The 20,201-nt window shown below is 46.9% G+C and overlaps 1 protein-coding gene and 1 long non-coding RNA gene across 2 annotated transcripts in view; both read right to left on the reverse strand.

Moving 5' to 3' along the window:
* Positions 1 to 20,201, reverse strand: part of KIF13B (kinesin family member 13B) — a 200,266-nt gene that overhangs the window by 4,465 nt on the left and 175,600 nt on the right. The window contains exons 41-42 of the mRNA XM_028494229.2: positions 4,547 to 4,609; positions 40 to 922 (exon numbers count right to left, since the gene is read on the reverse strand). Of these exons, the coding sequence (XP_028350030.1) occupies positions 40 to 922; positions 4,547 to 4,609 (946 nt within the window). The remainder of the gene's footprint in view (positions 1 to 39; positions 923 to 4,546; positions 4,610 to 20,201) is intronic.
* The window catches only part of LOC129392428 (uncharacterized), an 11,241-nt gene continuing 5,955 nt past the window's right edge, over positions 14,916 to 20,201 (reverse strand). The window contains exons 2-3 of the long non-coding RNA XR_008618286.1: positions 15,418 to 15,768; positions 14,916 to 15,189 (exon numbers count right to left, since the gene is read on the reverse strand). This is a non-coding gene — a long non-coding RNA (uncharacterized lncRNA). The remainder of the gene's footprint in view (positions 15,190 to 15,417; positions 15,769 to 20,201) is intronic.

Here is a 20,201-nt window from a genome sequence, read left to right on the forward strand (position 1 = left end):
AAAAAAAAAAAAAAAAAAAAAAAAAGCAGCAGCACTCACCTGAAGGTAAGTCTAGCTCCACTCCGACCCACGTGCCCTCCTGGAAGTCAGTGGGCCCCACGTATCTCACGATGCCTGTCTTGTTGGTGCCCACAGTCACATATTCTCCCTCTCTGAGCCACTCTGGGACCTCACTGGCTTCTTCAGAATCCGAGGAGACTTCCAGCTTTCCCGGGGCCTCTGCCCCAGCGCTGCCGACGCCCGGGCCCCCTGAGGCCAGCGGGTCCTCCTCGCTCCCCGGGGGGCCGCCGGGGTCCCCACCGAGCATGCGTGTGAATGACTTCAGCTCCGAGGTCCGCACCTTCTGGATCCTGAAGGGAGGGGCCGGAGCGGGCGGCTGGCACTGGGGCTCAGCAGGCGGCGGCGGCCTGGAGACGTCGGGCCCCGGGCCGGCGGCCGGCTTCGCCTGGGGCTGGGGCCTCTCCGGCTTGTGGGGGGAGGCGGCAGGGTCACTCCTGCCCTGCCGGTCAGGCGCGGGGGGGCCTGCTGCCTCGTCCCGCCTCACCGCTGCAGCCCCGACGGGGGCCGCGGCCGCGCCGTCTCCCGGCGCCATCCGCTCCGCCGGGCCGGGTGGGGTGCGGGACGTGACGGGCGCGGCCGGGGGCTCGGGCTCGGGGGTGGCCGGGCTGGGGCCGGGAGGGGGCGACGCCGCGGCATCCAGGCCGGGGCCGCAGGCGTCTGACAGGGTGGCGGTGGAGACGCTGTGCGAGAAGTAGCCGCTGGACGCCTCGCTCAGGGGGCTGGGCGGCCCGTCCGCACCCTCGGGGGCCGGGGAGGGGGGCGCAGGTCTCGGGGGCCCGTCGTAGGTCTTGGGCGAGGGGGCGGCCGGCAAGGCCACGGGCACATCGGGGGCCACGTGCAGCCCCGCGCTCTCTCGCTGAGCCTGGAGCAGGGAGGGGAGAATTCACAGTTAGGCGTCCGCTCCCCAAAGCCTGGAGACCAATGCTGTTGTCAGCGGGGACATGACAGCTCCGACGGTGGGACAAGCGCAGCCGTGCAGCAGGGCGGACCCGGTTCCCACCTCAGTTCCCCTGTTCTGCCGTGCGACCTCCGCAAACCAGATACGCAGGCCGACTAGTCTCCGCGCTGGCGCTGCCCCTGCCGCGACTGAGGGCTAAGCAAGATGGCCACGGGTGCCCTCATCGCCTCTCCTCTCCGTAAACTGCAGATCTTAACAGCTGCCTGTGATGGCATGATTTCTAGTAAGAGTTCCGTATTTGGTCCTTGTTTTCTGGCACAAAACTCCCAAAACCCTTGGGGTTTCCTAAGTGGTAGTAACAATAAGGGCTTCTCGATACTCATGACGAGGCCCTTTCAACCACACCTGAGTTTGTTAAGGGGGTGACTTTTGGAAAGCCCCCAAGGAAGGGGGCTGGTTGCCAGAGGGCACAACCACGTGACTAGAGGATTGGAACTTTCCATCCCGCCCCTGACCTCTGGGGAGCGGCCGAAGGCTGAACCGATCACCAATGGCCAATGATTGAATCAACCACGCCCACACAATGAGGCCTCCGTAAAAACCCAAAAGGACAGGGTTTGGAGAGCTTCTGGGCTGGTGAACGCGTGGTGATCTGGGGAGAGCGCTGTGCCCAGAGAGAGCGTGGAAGCTCCCCACCCTTCCCCTACGCATCTCTCCCAGCTGGCTGTTCCTGTGTTACATCCTTTTATAATAAACGGATAATCTAGTCAGTAAAATGTTTCTCTGAGTTCTGTGAGTCACTCTAGCAAATTCATTCAACCTGAGGAAGGGGTCACGGGACCCTCTGATCTGGAGCACACTGGACTTGGCATCTGAAGTGGGGACAGTCTTGTGGGGCTGAGCCCTCAACCTGTGGCATCTGACACTGTCTCCAAGTAGATGGGGTCAGAAGCCGAGTTAACTGTAGGACACACAGCTGGTGTCCAAGAATCGCTTGGTGGTGGGAACAACGCATACGGGGCGGCCACCTCGGCGATGCGGTACGAGGCAGGCAGACCAGGCCCTCACACAGAGCATGGCACACAGCAGGCGCACACCTCCCAGCGCCTCCCACTTCCCTGCACTCGGGCTCAGAACTCTTGCCCTCACGTGAACGGATCCCCTGCCCAACACCGACTCCACGGGGAGACTGACAGCATCGCTGGAGGCCAGAAGAGCACTTTCCTCCTGCAAAACCGAAATGATGTTCTCCCTGGAGGATCTGGAAGTGCCAGGGTACAGCTCCACCAGCTTGGGCAGGAAGCAACAACCCTGGGGCCTGCGGGCGGGGAGGCAGGGGGAAGGGGAGGAACAGAGGCTGCCTGCAGGCTGTGCCCTTCCTCTGAGAGGCCATCTTTCAAGCTGCTGCTCAAGGCTAGTCCCATGTCACAGATCAGGGCCCCTGGTCCTGGGAGACTCGGGCCGAGGAGCAGCCAGCCCGGCGAGCAGGGGCTGAGCGAGGCCAGAGCTACGCTGGCCTCTCCGCCTCACATCACCGTGTCCGAGGGAGCCCGCAGAGACGCACAGAGCCCCATCTCCTGGGGAAGACGACAGTCGCGGCTCCACCGCGCTCTGCGGTTTCTGGCACGCTCTAAGGTGTCTTGCCTTGATAACTTAAGCCATTGGGAGAAGGGGCGGATTATCTTTCTATTCCCAGTGCACAATGACAGGGAACGGGAGACAGAGTGGGGAGCGGGTTGGGGGGCGAGAGGGGTGCTGCTCAGAAAAAGAAGTGTGTTTTCAGTATTTACGGAAAGATTATTTGTATTATGAGAATGGCCATTTTCCATTTGAAATACAGGATTTATTTGAACTGGGAAACAGCTGAGATCTGTAAGTCTCTTACAGTTACTTGGCTTAACTCAGCAATTTGATAAATCGTGCATTTTCACGTGAATTGTCATTTATATTGCTGTCTCCAGAGGCCCTCCTTCCCCCACAAGGCACACTCTCAGGGTACAAAATTAAGAGCACCTCTTGAGATTAACAACCCATTTTTGTGATGGATCTCTGGGCTGCAAAATTTACTAAATCCAATAGATCAATAACTGTCACCAGCATAAATACTCTAAAAGATTAGGCAATCCTTCAATCATTTTTCTTTTGCAACTTGTACATGTTTTATTTACTCTTTTCTATTTTAGTTTTAATATCACTGACTGGGCAGGGAAGAATACACAAACAAAACTACAACAGTCTAGAATCTGAACAGTAACTATGGCCGTTAAATAGCCTGCGTTCCCCACTCTCCCAGGGTTCAACCCACCATTGCCGGATCTGCTGTCTGCTAAGGGCAGCTGGGCCTGTCCAGGGGAGGGGACAGTCCTGCAACAGTGCCTTAGAGCTCCTTGCTGTTACCCCATCAGTGCTACTGAATCCTCTGATGTGGGCCAGAAAGTACTCGCTTTACAACACGGCCCAGAGAGGCTAAAGGATTCACCCAAAGCCTCCAGTAAGTGAAAAGCCAGGGATCAGAGGTCACATCCACAGCGACAAGAAAAAGGTGACGGGAGGCGGCAGAAGGCGAGCCCAGATAACCCCCGTTCTCTCCCGCTGACCGAGCCCAGCTCAGATCCTTACGCTTCGGCGCTGCACAGCCGCTCCCACTCGACTGGAGTAGCTATGTGAATGAGAACCTCCCTGCGTCTTTGGGTTACACCTTGCCACTGACATTCCTAAGGCTGCCAGAAAGCCTGGACCCGAGTGAGCCAGCAGGACGCTGAGCGAGCCAGAGGGATGTGCAGCAAAGCCGCGCAGAGCGCGCAAGGCAGCGCCCTCACGTAAGGGACTGCGTCTAAGGGACTGCGTCTCATTCTGCCCCACCGGCCTTGGGACCCCAGTCCTGCCTCCGAGAAATAATAAACCCAACTCATAGGGGGCTGGGGGTGGGGTGGGTGTCACAGCTCTATCTTCAGTTAAATTCGTGAACGCCAAGGATGTCCTGCATTGAAAAGGGCTGTTCAGAAAGTAGTAAATTCTTGAACGTCTAAATTTTATTTCGAATTATTTGGTCTCTTTTCCTATTGTTTTAATAAATAAAATTTTCCTATGACGATACCGCTTTTCCTAAGAGGATGAACACACAGTGGGAGAAAACAGATTTGCTATTCATAAGATCAGAAGTGCTGTTCATCTGTGGGAGATCATAAGAGACTATTTTCTCCCCAGCTTAGCATCAGTCTTTTCACGCTGATATCATGAATCAGAATGAAATGTAAAACTGAGAATTAAGTCAACACTTGGAATAAGGAGATTGTTCTGTTTATAGAAGTCGCCTCTACCTAGCGGTGGGCTATTAAAGCCACAGACTACATTAGCAGTCAAGCACCTAAAAGTTTAGTAATCATATGATTAACAAGTTGAAAACAGAAAAGTGTAACAAGCAAAATATAGAGGGAGAAGATGGTGACCTATATTATAGTTAATTATCAAAACAGGAATGTTAAAATAAAAAACCAGGGGCGTGGACTCAACAATTACAGCATCGGGGCCACCCACCGTATGCGGGGCAGCCACCAGCAAAGGCGCCACCAGGCCCGACTAACTCACCTCCACCGTCCTGGGCACCCCGGCATCCGGGAGGGCGGACTGCACCATGATTCGAGGCACGGGCTGAGGAAACAAGGGAACAGGTGGAACAGGGACCAAGGGAAGCAGGACAGAATAACCAGAGAAGATTTCAACTGAGCAGACGGGAGTGCTGTCAGGATGGCCCACCCGAAGCGAACTTTCACAGCTTTCAGGAATTCTAACAAGTCACTACCTAGCAGGCCTGCCCGGGGCTGGGGTCGGGCCGCCGCAGAGGAAACGCGAGAAGCCGGGAGCTCAGCCAGCTGCTCCTCCCCAGCTGGCAACACCAGACACGTGCCGAAGACAGCAAGGTGTACGGTGTGCTCTCTCCACTCTCGCGCGGCACACGTTAGCCAAGGGCTGCGTCTCTACATACAAGCGTTACAGGACTTCACTGGCCGGGAAACTCCTGGTCGAGAGGATTACAGGCAGTGCCGTCACAGGAAGCGAGGAGGACAGAAGCCAGTGTGGCTGGAGCATGAGGCACAGCAGGACAGGGATGTGGACAGAGGCTCTGGGGTCTGTACTAAAGCTCCCGGGCAATGGTAAGGCCCCCTGCAACGCCCGGGCAGAGAGGGCAGGACATGAAGAAGACCGACCTGCTGGTGGAAGGCAGGCTGGCTGGAGAAACAGTGCAAGAGTGAGGCAGGCAAATCACAGGCTCCAGCAACAGAGCAGGGGTGAGGTGACAAGAGCCTGAGTTAATGGGCACAAGTGACATCACAAGAACGGAGTAGGCTGCTTATGGACACGTGGTTCAAGGAACATTTACAAAAAGAGTAAAAAAGACAAAAACTAGGGGGCTTCCCTGGTGGCACAGTGGTTAAGAACCTGCCTGCCAATGCAGGGGTCATGGGTTCGAGCCCTGGGAAGATCCCACATGCCACGGAGCAACGAAGCCCGTGCGCCACAACTACAGAGCCTGTGTTCTAGAGCCCGCGAGCCACAACTACTGAGCCCACGTGCCACAGCTACTGAGCCTGTGCTCTGGAGCCCATGCTCTACAACGAGAAGCCACCGTAATGAGAAGCCCGCACACCACAACAGAGTAGCCCCCGCTCGCCACAACTAAAGTCCACGTGCAGCAATGAAGACCCAACGCAGCCAAAAATAAATAAATAAAAACAAAAACAAGCCCCAGGATAAGGAAAACAGACCTCAAAGGAGGAGCTGGTAACCGTGAAGGAAACGGTAGCTGCTGAGTTCACCACAGCAGGTGGGGAAGGGCACAGAGTAGACGCAGTCATCTCGAAGAAGCCCGGGGTCCACCACATCCGCCTTTATTCTCTCAACCAACGTCTGGGCCCTTCCCAGGCCTGCCTGCTCCGACGCACGAGTCTGGACCTTGCCTCAGAGAGCTGGGCTCTAAGAGGGCTCCGTCCTGGCAAAACGAACACCTACCCACAGTCCCGTCTCACAGAAGGAGTCAAAATTGGGTGTCAGAGTTTGTTTCCATGCAGTTACGCGTGTCTCTTCTCTTGCTGGCTCACTGATCTACTATCTAATCTAAGTTGCCCAGACATCCCTCCAGGTCCCTTCCTCTGGCCCTGAACACTCCAGGTCCTCCCAGGTCCCTGGTGCATCTGGGGGCCCGGGGGCCTCTGCTGTCACGACTCCCCAGACAGTCTGCAGGCACGAAGGCTGATGGCCAAAGTCTTGCTTCCTACTTGGCAGCCCAGACTCTTAATTGAAGGGAGAAAAGCCCACCTGCAACAAGATGGCCCACTGAGGGTGGGTGTCAACCTGCTGTGTTCACACACCAAACAGTCGCGTTTCAGCAAAGGTACCGCTACAACCAATTATGCCCTGGGACTGTCTTTGGGAGAAAAGTGCTAGAAGGGATGAATTTTGTAGAGGTGAGGGACCAGCAACAGGATTTGGGCAACAGCACAGAGGAGAGGCGATTAAACAGGAGACGGTAGGAGACCCAGCTAGACAGATGGGAGGACCTAGGGATAAAGGAAAGGAAGGCGCACTCTACCCTGCAAACACTGGGGAGTTCCTCGGGGTTGCGGGCCAGGGAGAGCGAGGAGCAGAGGTGTGTTTAAGAGCCAGTGTGAGCAGGCAACAGCACAGAATGAGGGAGGACGCCCACTGGCAGCAAAGCCACAGACCCCCCGCCCCCCACCAGCCTCACATCACTCCCTCCCACCCGACAGCACCTGCCCCGTGCTCCCCGCTCCCCTTCAGGGGTTCTCCATTTCAAGCACGTACCCTTCACCCTGTCCTACAGTCCTTCAGTGCACGGCCTACTACCTTTATTTGTACTTTCCCCATAGTGTCTGAAGTCCCCCACGAATGGAAAGGTGTTCAGAGCATAATTCTCAGTAAGGGCAGAAAAAAGTTTGTTAAGCTGGAACTCCAAAATACTTACATTCTTCAGTTAGATCTTATTTAAAGCCAACAAGACTGGTGTGAAACATTCTCCCTTAAGGCATAAAAACGTAAAAATCCCACCAAGAATGGAACTATAGCCACCCAGGATGAAAGATTTTCTAAGATTCTTGTCCTCCTGAACGGAGCATGGAAAAATAATTGATACTTTTCTTTATGATTCAGAGTGATTTAAAAAATCCAGTAAATGTTTGGAAAAGTATCTGCTGAAATGAATTAAAGGGCCGGCTTGACTGGGATGCGACGCTGGCATCCAGTGGACCCACGGGGCTTCCTGTGGGGCAGGGCCCCTGGCCGAGACTCTGTGGCTCCAGCCTACTAAGCTGCAGACTTCGAGTCTACCCCTGACCACCACTCACTCTCAACAACCACTTCTCGATCAGGCAACAGATCTGCTCCACAGAGATTGCCTGCCCAACCCCCAGCATTCAGATGACGAGAGAACCAGACACTGGATGATTAGACACACCTGAAATGGCTGAAAACAGTGTCAACAATAAGATCACACCAGGCCTGAGTGGGTCCTGAGTGCAACTTCACGTACTTTGACCACACCCACTTCGCTTCACACACTGGTAACTTCGGGGTGTCCCCTCCAAGGGGTGCTAGGTAGCAGTGGTAGCCAAATACCAACTCTGGACAAGAGACGACCACAGGTGGATACTTCTCCAGCAAGGGACATGCTAAAGAGGGTAGGGGCACAGACATACAAGACTGGCCGCGTACTGGTTTCTATGGAAGCTAGGTGCTGAGTACCTAGGGATTCACTGTAATATTCACTCTACTTCTGTATATTTCAAATTTTCCCATAATACTGCCCTACACGATGAACTTAACTGGGGCTCTGCTTCAATGTATAAACTTAGCTCAACAAGGACTCAGGTCTCAGGCATACAAGGCATTGCAATAGCGCTGTGGGAACACAGAGACCTGAAGGATACGGGCTCACTCGCAACAAGGCAGCAATCCAGTTTGGGGGAAGGACGGTATGCAAATAACAAAAATGTCAAGGAAAATGACAGCTATCAGAATGACAGTTTCAAAGCAGAAGAGATTCTGAGGAGGAAGGGGTCATCCTGGGACCAGGCCTAGAACACCTCCATGAGGGTGATTTCACTTTGAGACAGGGCTTGAAGACGGAATGGCTTTTCCCACAGCTGAGGGACACCTCGAACGTGAAGAGCGGCGTGACCAAGGCAGGCTTCCCTCTGTGTCTGGCAGCGTTCCCTCCTCTCACTTCCCTGCCCAGAAAAAGCTACTCAACCTTCCAGGAGGTCTTGGGAGACAGAGAGAATGATCTAGACGGACAGTGCTGGGCAGAGGCAGTGGAGGTTAGGGTGTCAGAGGAGGCCTTGTATGTAAATTTACGGTGGCTTTTCACAGGCAATGAAGAACTATCAAAGGTACTGAATGAAGCGGCCATAGAACTAGGCTTACAGAAGATTATCCCTAAAGAGGGTAGATAGAAAACTTGGAGAGGTCAATTAAGCAGCTGCTTCAATGGTTCAGCGGAGAGCCAATAATATAAGAGCCTGCACTTGGATGGTAAAAGGAAAAGGAAAGAGAAATGAAAATTTAGAGATAGGAAGGAGGCTCCTGAACAGCTGGAAACAACTGGGGGGAGAGCGAAAGAGGGTGCCCAGGAAGAAGGGACGACAGGACGAGGGTGACGGTGGCCTCAGCAGAAAGAGCGTGCACATGCACCTGTGCATGTGTACGATCGTGGGGGGGGGTGCGAGGGAGGGGGTACCAGCCTTCTATATTTGGCCATGGCCTTTGGTGAATTTAGCAACCTTAGTAAGGGTACCAAAAATACCTACAAAGTGCACCGAAATCTTCAGTGTGTCATTTGTCCTTCACACGTAACAGCTCACGTTTCCAAATGGTACTGCTTGCACTTTAATGCTCTTTTACATACCCCTGTGCAGGAGGTTGCCTCTGATCTCAAGAGCTCAAAACACTGCAGATCGTAAGTTCATTAATTCTTATGACACGTCTGGTAACTATTAATAAAAATGACTGCACAGTATTTTGCAGCTATAAATATTAAGAAGTCCCACGAGGCTCACGAATATAAGTATAATTATCTACATTTCACACTACAGAAACCAAGGCTCAGAGGCATTTACCTAACAGTTAAATGCATGCAGACTGCCCTGGGTCAGTGACAGGGATGGAAAGGGACTGTGGCCTGGAGGCCAGCTGAACCTGCCATCGTGCTGTCCCAAGAGTGGCTCAGACCTAGTAGAGGGGCAGGTGACAGGCAGAGGGTTGCTCCGAAGCATTTCGGGTAAAAGGTGACGGTCACTTCTCATACCATACCTTGTCATTTACTAAACTCTGGCTTTCACATGCCACCTGAATGAAAACAGGGCACACTGGCTCAGCATTTCATAACTAGGCATAAAAGCTAATTTGGAGACCTCCTTGCCCCAGAATAAAGCCTTAAGTCCTTGGCATGACTTGAAAGAACGTCACCTCTCACAAGGCTGCACTTCCCTCGCTCGGCATGCTAACCCACTCTGCGCTGAACACGCCGTCCTCGCGCTGTCCCTTCCCCTAGGGTATCACATTCCACCTGGTGAAGACCTAGTCATCTTTAAGTCTCAGCTCAAGCAACATCTACTCTTCTTCAAACTGCAGGTAAAATGCCGCCTTCACTGTGTCACCCCTGACACATACATTCAGCACCTACAACATCGTCCTATTTATCTGTCGATGTGTCTCGACGGGAGCCCCTCTCGACTGCAAGCTCTCTGCAGGGTAGGGGTTATGTCTCATTCATCTCATCCATAAACAGGAACTTAATGTTTGTTGAATGAATGAACAGTTAAATAAGTGAAAGAATGAATTACTTAAGTGACATGAAGGCTGAACTGTACAGTTAGATAGGATTTGGAAAAATCCTATCAAAATCCTATCAAATTCCAAAATTTGGGCATAGGGGTAGGTAGAGCGCAGAAGAGATATCAGCTGAAGCAAAAAATCATCACTTTGTTAAAAAAAAATTAAATTTTCTGATGTATTGTTTTGTTTGAAAATGAACCTTTCCTAATAATCACCCCTTACCCTGAATTTGATAAATTCTTACATGTCATTTTCTAATGGTTCCTAAGTGAATATGATCCTCTAAGTCTTTTTTTTTTTTACAACTCTAACCAATCACTTTAATCCAAGCATAGGAAAATACAACAAGAGATGTAAGATTTATTTTTGCCATAAATACTCAATAGCTAACCTTTGATATTCGTCCTGCTAAAGTGAGAAAAATATAAGGAACACCACTGAGCTGGGGCAGTGCACATAAACAAGATACTTCCTCACCTTTGAATATGTTCTGGTAAAGTAATAAACATTAGATAAAATCAGACACGTACAATTACTAAAGATCAAGAATCAGCAATAGCCTAATCAATATGAACAAATTTTTAAAGGTTATGTTAATCAGAGGCAGGGTGGTGAGGCTGGCAGTGCCCCCCACGCGGGTGCAGGGACAGACGCTCCAGCCACTGCGGAGGGGGTGCCCTCGGACCCAACCCGGCACCAGCCTGGGCTCACGAGCAGCCTTAGGATCTGCACTCTGGCTTTCCAGAGGGATCCAGGTAAGACTGTGCTGGCCACGATGATGCCAGCACTTTTATCCACCTGACAGTTATAGTTCTCAGTTTAAATGAGTAACTCGGCATTCTAATTGATCCCTCAGTCCTTTGTGTAGACCTGACCACCTCTGGGTGATCACATCTGGAAGGCGGTGATCCAGTCCACAGGAATTCTCTAAGCAATGCCACCCAGGGAGGATGGCGGGTGGCCACCAGCTGGTCCTCACCAGAGACACTGTTACCCTACCTGGCACACGCTCCTTTCAATCAGTGACATTAAAGTGTCACTGTGTCAAGCATGGGATGGTGAGTTCACTTTTCTGACCAATATTACAATCCCTCATGAGGCATGTACATACATTTGAATAGATTCTTCCAGTGTTATTCTATTCCAATCCATCTTCCAAACTGCAGTCAGAGGGGCTTTCTGAGACACAAATTTGACCACGTCACTCTCCTGCTTTAAGCTGTCAATGATTCCTCATTGCCCAGAGATAATTTTTTTTAGAAAGAAATGGACCAAAAAAAAACAAAGGTGGATAGATCCCACCCAGTGTATTTCCACGGCATGACTAGTTCCTCCTTCAAATACTTTAGAGTCATTCATTCTACAAATATAATCGCTTGCTATTTTTCATCAAACCCAGTGAAATCTCTTCAGATCACAATTGTGCATTGTTTTGTTTCTTGAATATGTCTCAGTTCTGCTACTCCCTAGGCTCTGACCTTAGTTAACCCACCTGAGTCTCATCTTCCCCTCTGTCCAACTCAGTGTCTAATATCACCCTTTAACTCTGTGTGTCCAACATGGCAGCACCAGCCACATGGCTTCTGAGCACTTGAAATGCGGCTGGTGTGACTGAGGAAGTGGATTTATTTTACTTAATTTTAACTAATAATATGTAAACTTAAAAATTAAAGCACCTTTAAGTATGTTTGGAATGGCTTGGGCATGTGGATCTAATTTTTTAAACTTCATGAACTCTAAATGCAGATCAAGATTTCTGAGGAAAATGTAGTATCTAAATTGAGATGTGCTAGAAATGTAAAATACACACCTGATTTCAAGGACTGTACAGAAAAAAAAGATGGGACTGTCTCAGTAAGTTTTTTTATACTGATTACAGGTTGAAATGACGATATTATGAATATACTGGGTTATGTAAATTATTTTATTAAAATTAATTTGACCTGTTTCTTTTTACTTTTTTATTTTTTTTATTGGAGTATAATTGCTTTACAGTGTCGTGTTAGTTTCTGCCGTACAACTAAGTGAATCAGCTATACGTATACATACATCCCCTCCCTCTTGGACCTCCCTCCGGCCCTCCCCCAGCTCACCCAGCTAGATGGTCACAGAGCACTGAGCTGATCTCCCTGTGCTCTACAGCAGGTTCCCACTAGCTAGCTATTTTACGCATGGTAGTGTATGTATGTCAATCCTAAATTACTTTATCACAATTAATTTGACCTGTTTCTTTTTACTTTAAATGTGGCTACTAGAGAATTCTAAATGACACATGTGGCTCATATTTATTTTCCTCAGACAGCAGTGGTGCTGAGCTGATGCATATAAAATCCCTGGCACACCACGCACTCAGTACATGTTTAAAGTACCATGGTAATCCAATCACTGGGATTTCGGGTGTTGTCTTCCAAGGTATTTCTAGGTAGACTTACTATACGCACATTTTTCAACAATCAACAATTCCACCTGATGTAAGTAAAACATGGGCCAGGTGCCTACTATATTCTAAAGGTTGTGCCAGGAGCTAGGGATACAATGTGTGCAACACCAGACGTAGACAGGGCCCTTCTTACCCCTCAGAAATGGGCACTCAAGGTCCAGCATCTGATATTCCTATTTAATTCAATTACATGAAACAACTAAACGGCCCACTTCTTCTATCAACAAGTAAATTGTTTTATCTGTTGATAAAAGTGAATAAGCCCATCCAAACAGACTTTTTATTTCACTCTATCATATATGTGTTAGTTCAACTTACTTGAGGCCCTAGATACAGAAAATTTTAAATACTAATATTTCTGAAGTCAGGAAAGAGACTGTTCCTTATTTTTTAGGGTTTAGCTAGTTTACTTTTTAAACTTCTGCATGATAATTAATAAAATTTATTTAAGTATTTATGTGAAAAAGATTTCTATTTTTTAAAAAGAGGATGTAATATTCACTCCATCCACTTAGTTTCTCAAGCATCCATGAAGGATGAAGGATGTTTACTTGAAACACAGAATGGCTATCAATCTAAAAACTTAAAAACAGGGTCTAAATCTAGACTGTCCCTACCTCGGTGTGCCCTGTAAGCTAAGAATGGTTTTTACATTTTGAAGTTGTTGAAATAAATGAATACCTTGTGACATGTAAAAATTATGAGATTCAAATTTCAGGGTTATAAATAAAGCTTTATTGGAACAAAACCAGACCCAATGTTTGGCCCAGAACTACAGCTAGTTCTGACAGACACTGTTTGGCCTGCAAAGCCTAAAATGATACTATCTGGCTCTTTACCAAAAAAGGTTCCAACCTCAGGTCTCCAGAATCATACAGAAGTATACAAGGCCCATTTGTGAAAAACGACTGGCAGACTGAGGTCTCTTCCATCAACTCCTATCCTGCCTCAGAAACTAGCTTCTTTTCATTATTTTTCAGATCAACTACTAACCCCGATTCTGAAGACAACTTGTCAACTTAGTGTCTCTAAGTATGTCAATATCCATACATTTCTGGGGCAAAGATAGACGGTAAGATGTTATGATTTTGGAAAAGAAAACAGAGATAGGAGTCTCATTTCGTAAAGTAGTAAGAATGCCTAGGGCTTCCCTGGTGGCCCAATGGTTAAGAATCCGCCTGCCAATGCAGGGGACACGGGTTTGAGCCCTGGTCCAGGAAGATCGCACATGCCGTGGAGCAACTAAGCCCGGCGCCACAACTACTGAGCCTGCGCTCTACAGCCCACGTGCCACAACTACTGAAGCCACACACCACAACTACCGAAGCCTGTGCACCTAGAGCCCGTGCTCCGCAACAAGAGAAGCCACTGCAGTGAGAAGCTCGAGCACCGCAACAAAGAGCAGCCCCTACTCACCGCAACTAGAGAAAGCCCGCGCACAGCCAAAAATAAAATAAATAAAATAAATAAATTTAAAAAAAAAAAGAAGAAGAAGAATGCCTAAGAATACATCCCCAAAGCAACCGAACAGAAATCACTTGCCTTGAATTCTTGGGTCTTTTTGACCACGCTGCGTGGCATGCGGGATCTTAGTTCCTCGACCAAGGATCAAACCCGTGCTCCCTGCATTGGGAGCGTGGAGTCTGAGTCACTGGGCCACCAGGGAAGTCCTACTTTGAATTTTTTTAAAAAGTCTGTACTCCAGAAGGGCTGTGCAAACTTCCCTTTGTTAACTCAAGAAAAAGCAATATAGTATACCATATCCAAATATAAACTACAGGGGGAAATAACCTTTAAAAATAACCTGAATAATTAAGGAGAACGCAAGGCTAGAAAACAAAGTATAGATACCTTTTCTTATTTTAGTTAGTTAAGATGATGAACCCTTAAGACACCAGGATAGGCATTTATATGGCTTGTTTCATCAGAGGAGCCCAAGTATGAAGAGCCTTAAAACAGCATCTTCATGCGCAAGGGAAGAACCAGTAGCTGTGTTTGTTCCTCTCCATTTCATACATGGAGGAATCGCTGACATGAAAGCTGGAAGAACTAGCCAAGCATCTTTTCAACTAGGCCAGAGATGCGCAGGGCGCTGCTGTCTCTACTCAAGGCCCTGTCCATCTTCCACGCTGGAAGCTGTGTTGAAACCGGAGACAAAGATCCCTGAAGTCGACAAGGCAGCCATAAGCAGAGCGCAGGACACTGAAGAGGGGCAGACGGTAAAACAAAGATAGGCCGGAAATGCGGCTGTGTTTTTGATGGTGGAAATTGAATGTGAGCGTTAACTCTTTAATTCCCCAAATGAACCAAAGACGCCATTTGGAGTACCGAAGTTTGAAGTACATAAACAGCTTCATCTGAACACAATCTTCTAGACATATGAAAAAAGCTATTATGCCACATTAATTCAATCTAACTAATTGGAGAGCAGGAAGTGCTTTCAATTATTGTATGTGCTGTCTGAGAAACACACTTGAACATGAGTACAGATTTCATTAATTGCAGTTCATTATTTTCCAGATTAGTTACTAAACTTGCATCAGAAGGTCAAAGACAGCAATTTTGTCAGCTGCCACCTCTTTCAGTGCTGTACCTTTTGCATTTCTGGAACTCAGACAGAAATTGATTACAAACAAAAACAAATCTCCATAAACCTAGAGCCCGTGCTCCGCAACAAGAGAAGCCACTGCAGTGAGAAGCTCGAGCACCGCAACAAAGAGCAGCCCCTACTCACCGCAACTAGAGAAAGCCCGCGCACAGCCAAAAATAAAATAAATAAAATAAATAAATTTAAAAAAAAAAAGAAGAAGAAGAATGCCTAAGAATACATCCCCAAAGCAACCGAACAGAAATCACTTGCCTTGAATTCTTGGGTCTTTTTGACCACGCTGCGTGGCATGCGGGATCTTAGTTCCTCGACCAAGGATCAAACCCGTGCTCCCTGCATTGGGAGCGTGGAGTCTGAGTCACTGGGCCACCAGGGAAGTCCTACTTTGAATTTTTTTAAAAAGTCTGTACTCCAGAAGGGCTGTGCAAACTTCCCTTTGTTAACTCAAGAAAAAGCAATATAGTATACCATATCCAAATATAAACTACAGGGGGAAATAACCTTTAAAAATAACCTGAATAATTAAGGAGAACGCAAGGCTAGAAAACAAAGTATAGATACCTTTTCTTATTTTAGTTAGTTAAGATGATGAACCCTTAAGACACCAGGATAGGCATTTATATGGCTTGTTTCATCAGAGGAGCCCAAGTATGAAGAGCCTTAAAACAGCATCTTCATGCGCAAGGGAAGAACCAGTAGCTGTGTTTGTTCCTCTCCATTTCATACATGGAGGAATCGCTGACATGAAAGCTGGAAGAACTAGCCAAGCATCTTTTCAACTAGGCCAGAGATGCGCAGGGCGCTGCTGTCTCTACTCAAGGCCCTGTCCATCTTCCATGCTGGAAGCTGTGTTGAAACCGGAGACAAAGATCCCTGAAGTCGACAAGGCAGCCATAAGCAGAGCGCAGGACACTGAAGAGGGGCAGACGGTAAAACAAAGATAGGCCGGAAATGCGGCTGTGTTTTTGATGGTGGAAATTGAATGTGAGCGTTAACTCTTTAATTCCCCAAATGAACCAAAGACGCCATTTGGAGTACCGAAGTTTGAAGTACATAAACAGCTTCATCTGAACACAATCTTCTAGACATATGAAAAAAGCTATTATGCCACATTAATTCAATCTAACTAATTGGAGAGCAGGAAGTGCTTTCAATTATTGTATGTGCTGTCTGAGAAACACACTTGAACATGAGTACAGATTTCATTAATTGCAGTTCATTATTTTCCAGATTAGTTACTAAACTTGCATCAGAAGGTCAAAGACAGCAATTTTGTCAGCTGCCACCTCTTTCAGTGCTGTACCTTTTGCATTTCTGGAACTCAGACAGAAATTGATTACAAACAAAAACAAATCTCCATAAAAATGACAAACATAAGTCTTTACGAATATGTTCAAGCCAAATGATTTTGTAAAAATATAAGAACCTTTGTTTTTAAAGACTTTCTTAAAATCTTTATTTTCTTTCTTTAAATTTTTGTATTCCTCAGAATAAACTGTTAACTTCTATCTTACAAGAAAAGATCCACGAATCTTTTCAGATGCTGAAATATGCCCCCCAGAATAATAGCATCTTGATCTGAGAACCTGCTGATTCCAAAGAACAAGTTAATAAACATTAATCTTTTCATTAGATTTTCACTGTGATTGTGTGTTTGTATCTTTGCATGAGGGAGGGAATTGAACATTCTTGTTTGAAAATGTCAAGGACACTCTGATTAAAAGTACTTTTTTGATAATAATCATTCCTTCATTACACAGCTTCTGCCCCTCTTCCACCTAATCTAGCAAAGAAAAGAGGAAGAATGGTAGAAACAGGACCTATTCCATTCCCTGGTTCTTAATGGGAATACTTTTATATTTTCAAAATCTTACTTTTACAAAATAGAAGTGACAGAAAGCCTTGTGGTTTTTTTTTAGAGAGTACCCTGCTATCTATAAATCACTGTACTCATTTACGGCTGTTACCATTCTCTTTGTTAACTTCATTTCTTTTCAGTGCTTTTCATACTGCTGCTTTCCTGGAACCCTCCTTACACAATTCTTCCCTGCCTTTGGTGTTGATATCCCCGAATGCTTACACAGTCAGCCCTCTTAGTCATTGTCCGGTCAAGCTATAAATAACTTCTTTAATCCTTCCTCATAAATCATTTCTGATGTTACTCTCTGAAATAATTCCAGTTGGTCAATGAATGTCTAATAGTAACATACCCAGAACTAAGTGCAATGATCTAAGTGTTACCTAATGATGCCGGAGAGAACCCAGGTGTGGTGTTTAGGTGGGTTGCTGTGAGTGTCTTTGTTACTGTGACTCTTCCAGAGAAGGAGTTTAAGTCTCCAAATTAACTTGGGACAGAAACAGAAAAAGGAAGAAGTTTTGAGATATTTCATCACAGTCAGGTAGGAAATGGAGAGGGCAATGGCTTTGAAAATGGTGAAAAGAAAAAGTTGGGTGGGGACAGAAATGAGAGTGTGCTTGTCTTATTCTATAGTCTGCTGGGTTACTATGTACTGTCTCTGCTGATCCATTTGGGGGTTTCTGTTAAGTTTGTTGTGCCGTCTCACATTAGAAATCTTAAGCAGGGTTACTATCTTTTTTTTGTTTCTAAGTTTTATGCAACGTTAATATCAATATTTATCCCTTCCTGTACTGTAGAATTGATCCAGATTCCTTTCAGGCATGTGCACTGATTTCTATTTTTCTGGGTTCTATCTTTGATGTCATTCTAAAACCTATATAACGTTTTTTAGTCTGGTAATGATTATTTAATGACTATTTATATAGGCCATTGAAATTAGTGTACTAACAAGGCAGTAGTAGCCACTTAAAACCAGAATCAAAACAGAGGGCAAGCTTCGGGGTATTCGTGTATTTCTTTACGCTACACTAGACGCCTCACACAGAGCTATGGCTAAGCCGGGCAGTGGGCAGGGTGGTCTAGAACGCTCATCAGCATGAATTTTGTCCTAGGCTTTCTGGACTGGTGACACAGAGGAAGGCATGGTGTCCCTCTATTTCTGTAATGCATCTAACAAAGTCTCCCATAATCTCTTTGCTAGAGAAAGGGGGAAACGTGGGTTGGAGATGGCAGTTACTGAATACGCAGAGCTGAAGTGTGTCGCTCTGTCACTCTGTAACTTGGGGAGTGATCTCTAGTCACATATGACAGAGTTCTCTCTCACGCCCTAATGTTCCATATTTTGTTTGTGACTCAAATGCAGACTATGCCCTTCAAAGTTTGCAGATGATAGTTAGGACAGAAGTATTTTTTAAATAATTATTCAAAAAATATCTTGCTATCCTAGGAATGCTGAAACAAAATCAAGATGAAAAATTTTCTAAATGAATCTAAAGATCCTTATTTAAGTATTTTTATACTTCAACTACACAACATAATAATAAAAAGAGAAGTGCATTGACAAGAGTGTAAGCAAATAAACAAGCAAACAAAAAAGGGAAACGTTAACTGACCAGAGCACAATGAACTAAAAATACCTGCCTTTAAAAAAAGTGCAATCAGGGCTTCCCTGGTGGCGCAGTGGTTGAGAGTCTGCCTGCCGATGCAGGGGACACGGGTTCGTGCCCCGTCCGGGAAGATCCCACATGCCGTGGAGCGGCTGGGCCCGTGAGCCGTGGCCGCTGAGCCTGCGCGTCCGGAGCCTGTGCTCCGCAACGGGAGAGGCCACGACAGTGAGAGGCCCGTGTACCGCAAAAAAAAAAAAAAAAAAAGTGCAATCATATGTCACTTTGGTAGAAGTACATTATTCAAAAGAGGACAGTGACAGTTGCACTATTTTCAAGCATAGGGGTTATAGTATCACTTCTGGGCTCCCCACTTTAAGCAAAACCCTGGCAAGACAACGGAAGAATGATGAGGCATTTATTATAGGAGCTATAGTTGACTAATCTTCAGCTATTAGGTCTGGAGAAAGTCTAAAGGAGCACAGACCCTGTAACTCCTGGGCAATAGCAGAAAAAAGCAGAGGCAAAGACTGGGTAGAAATAAACCAACCTTCTCCCTGGAGGACTCGGAGGTTCCACAAGGAGGGAAAAAAGTAAGAACCTCAACTTTCAGGTATCAAATCTGATTTCCAAGTGAATAGGATGCCATTAGAGTGAAGATTACTATAAAAAATTGGGAAACACTAAAAAAAATCTAGCCAATACATCATTGCTCTTGTTGCTGTTATTTTGAAATTCCATTGACGCTAAAGTGCCCTAATTCCAAGGATGAAACATCATTTAGGTGATAGCAATTTAAAGCATATTTAAAGTGGTCCTAGTAAGGGAAACCTCTATATTGATACTGTCATTTTAAATTATAATTTGCTTCTCTTAAAGCTTTAGCAGAGATAGTAAAAATGAGAACACAAGCATCTTTGATCAACTAAGTCCAAAATGATAAGATCAAGCTTTTCCCTCCTTTAAGAATAGTTCTTTAGTGGAACTTGCATTAATCTAGGAAAGAAACTTCATAAATATGCCTCGATATCTCAAATCCCCACTCAGATGTGATTCTCTCACCTCCGAACTATAACCACAGTCCTTTACACCACTGGATGACACATGGTACATTCAAACTATCTAACATTACAAGCTGTATAAATGTCACTGGTCAACCAACATATATTTTCCATTAACTATGCCCCTGCCCCGAAGAATTACATTCTAGAGTGGAGATAACCAATAAGCATATAAACATAACAATAACTCCCAATGAAAAGATTAAATATGGGAATACACTGTAATATGTATGGTAGATGCTGTTGTTTTAGTTTGGTTGGTTCAGGCCACTCTAAACTCAAACGTATTTGCTTAGAGTGGTCTTTCTTAACCACGCTATTAGCAGACCAGTCTACTAGAGACCTAGCAGCCATGCAAAGACTTTGGGAGAGAGCAGTCCAAGTAGAAGGCAAAGCAAGTACAAAAACTCTTGAGACCAAAAGGAGCTTCATGGTTCATGCGACAAACAATAACAACAAAAAGGCCAATGTGGCTTAGCATGGTGAACAAAGAATAAAATGAAGGGAATAGGGCTTCCTTGGTGGCGCAGTGGTTAAGAATCCACCTGCCAATGCAGGGGACACGGGTTCGAGCCCTGGTCCAGGAAGATCCCACATGTCGTGGAGCAACTAAGCCCGTGCGCCACAACTACTGAGCCTGTGTTCTAGAGCCCATGAGCCACAACTACTGACGCCCACGTGCCACAACTACTGAAGCCTATGCACCTAGAGCCCGTGCTCCGCAACAAGAGAAGCCACCACAATGAGAAGCCCGCGCACCGCAACTAGAGAAAGCCCGCGCGCAGCAACAAAGACCCAACACAGCCAAAAATAAATAAATAA

Source organism: Physeter macrocephalus, chromosome 9, assembly GCF_002837175.3.
Source record: "Physeter macrocephalus isolate SW-GA chromosome 9, ASM283717v5, whole genome shotgun sequence".
In the NCBI taxonomy this organism is placed as follows: Eukaryota; Metazoa; Chordata; class Mammalia; order Artiodactyla; family Physeteridae; genus Physeter; species Physeter macrocephalus.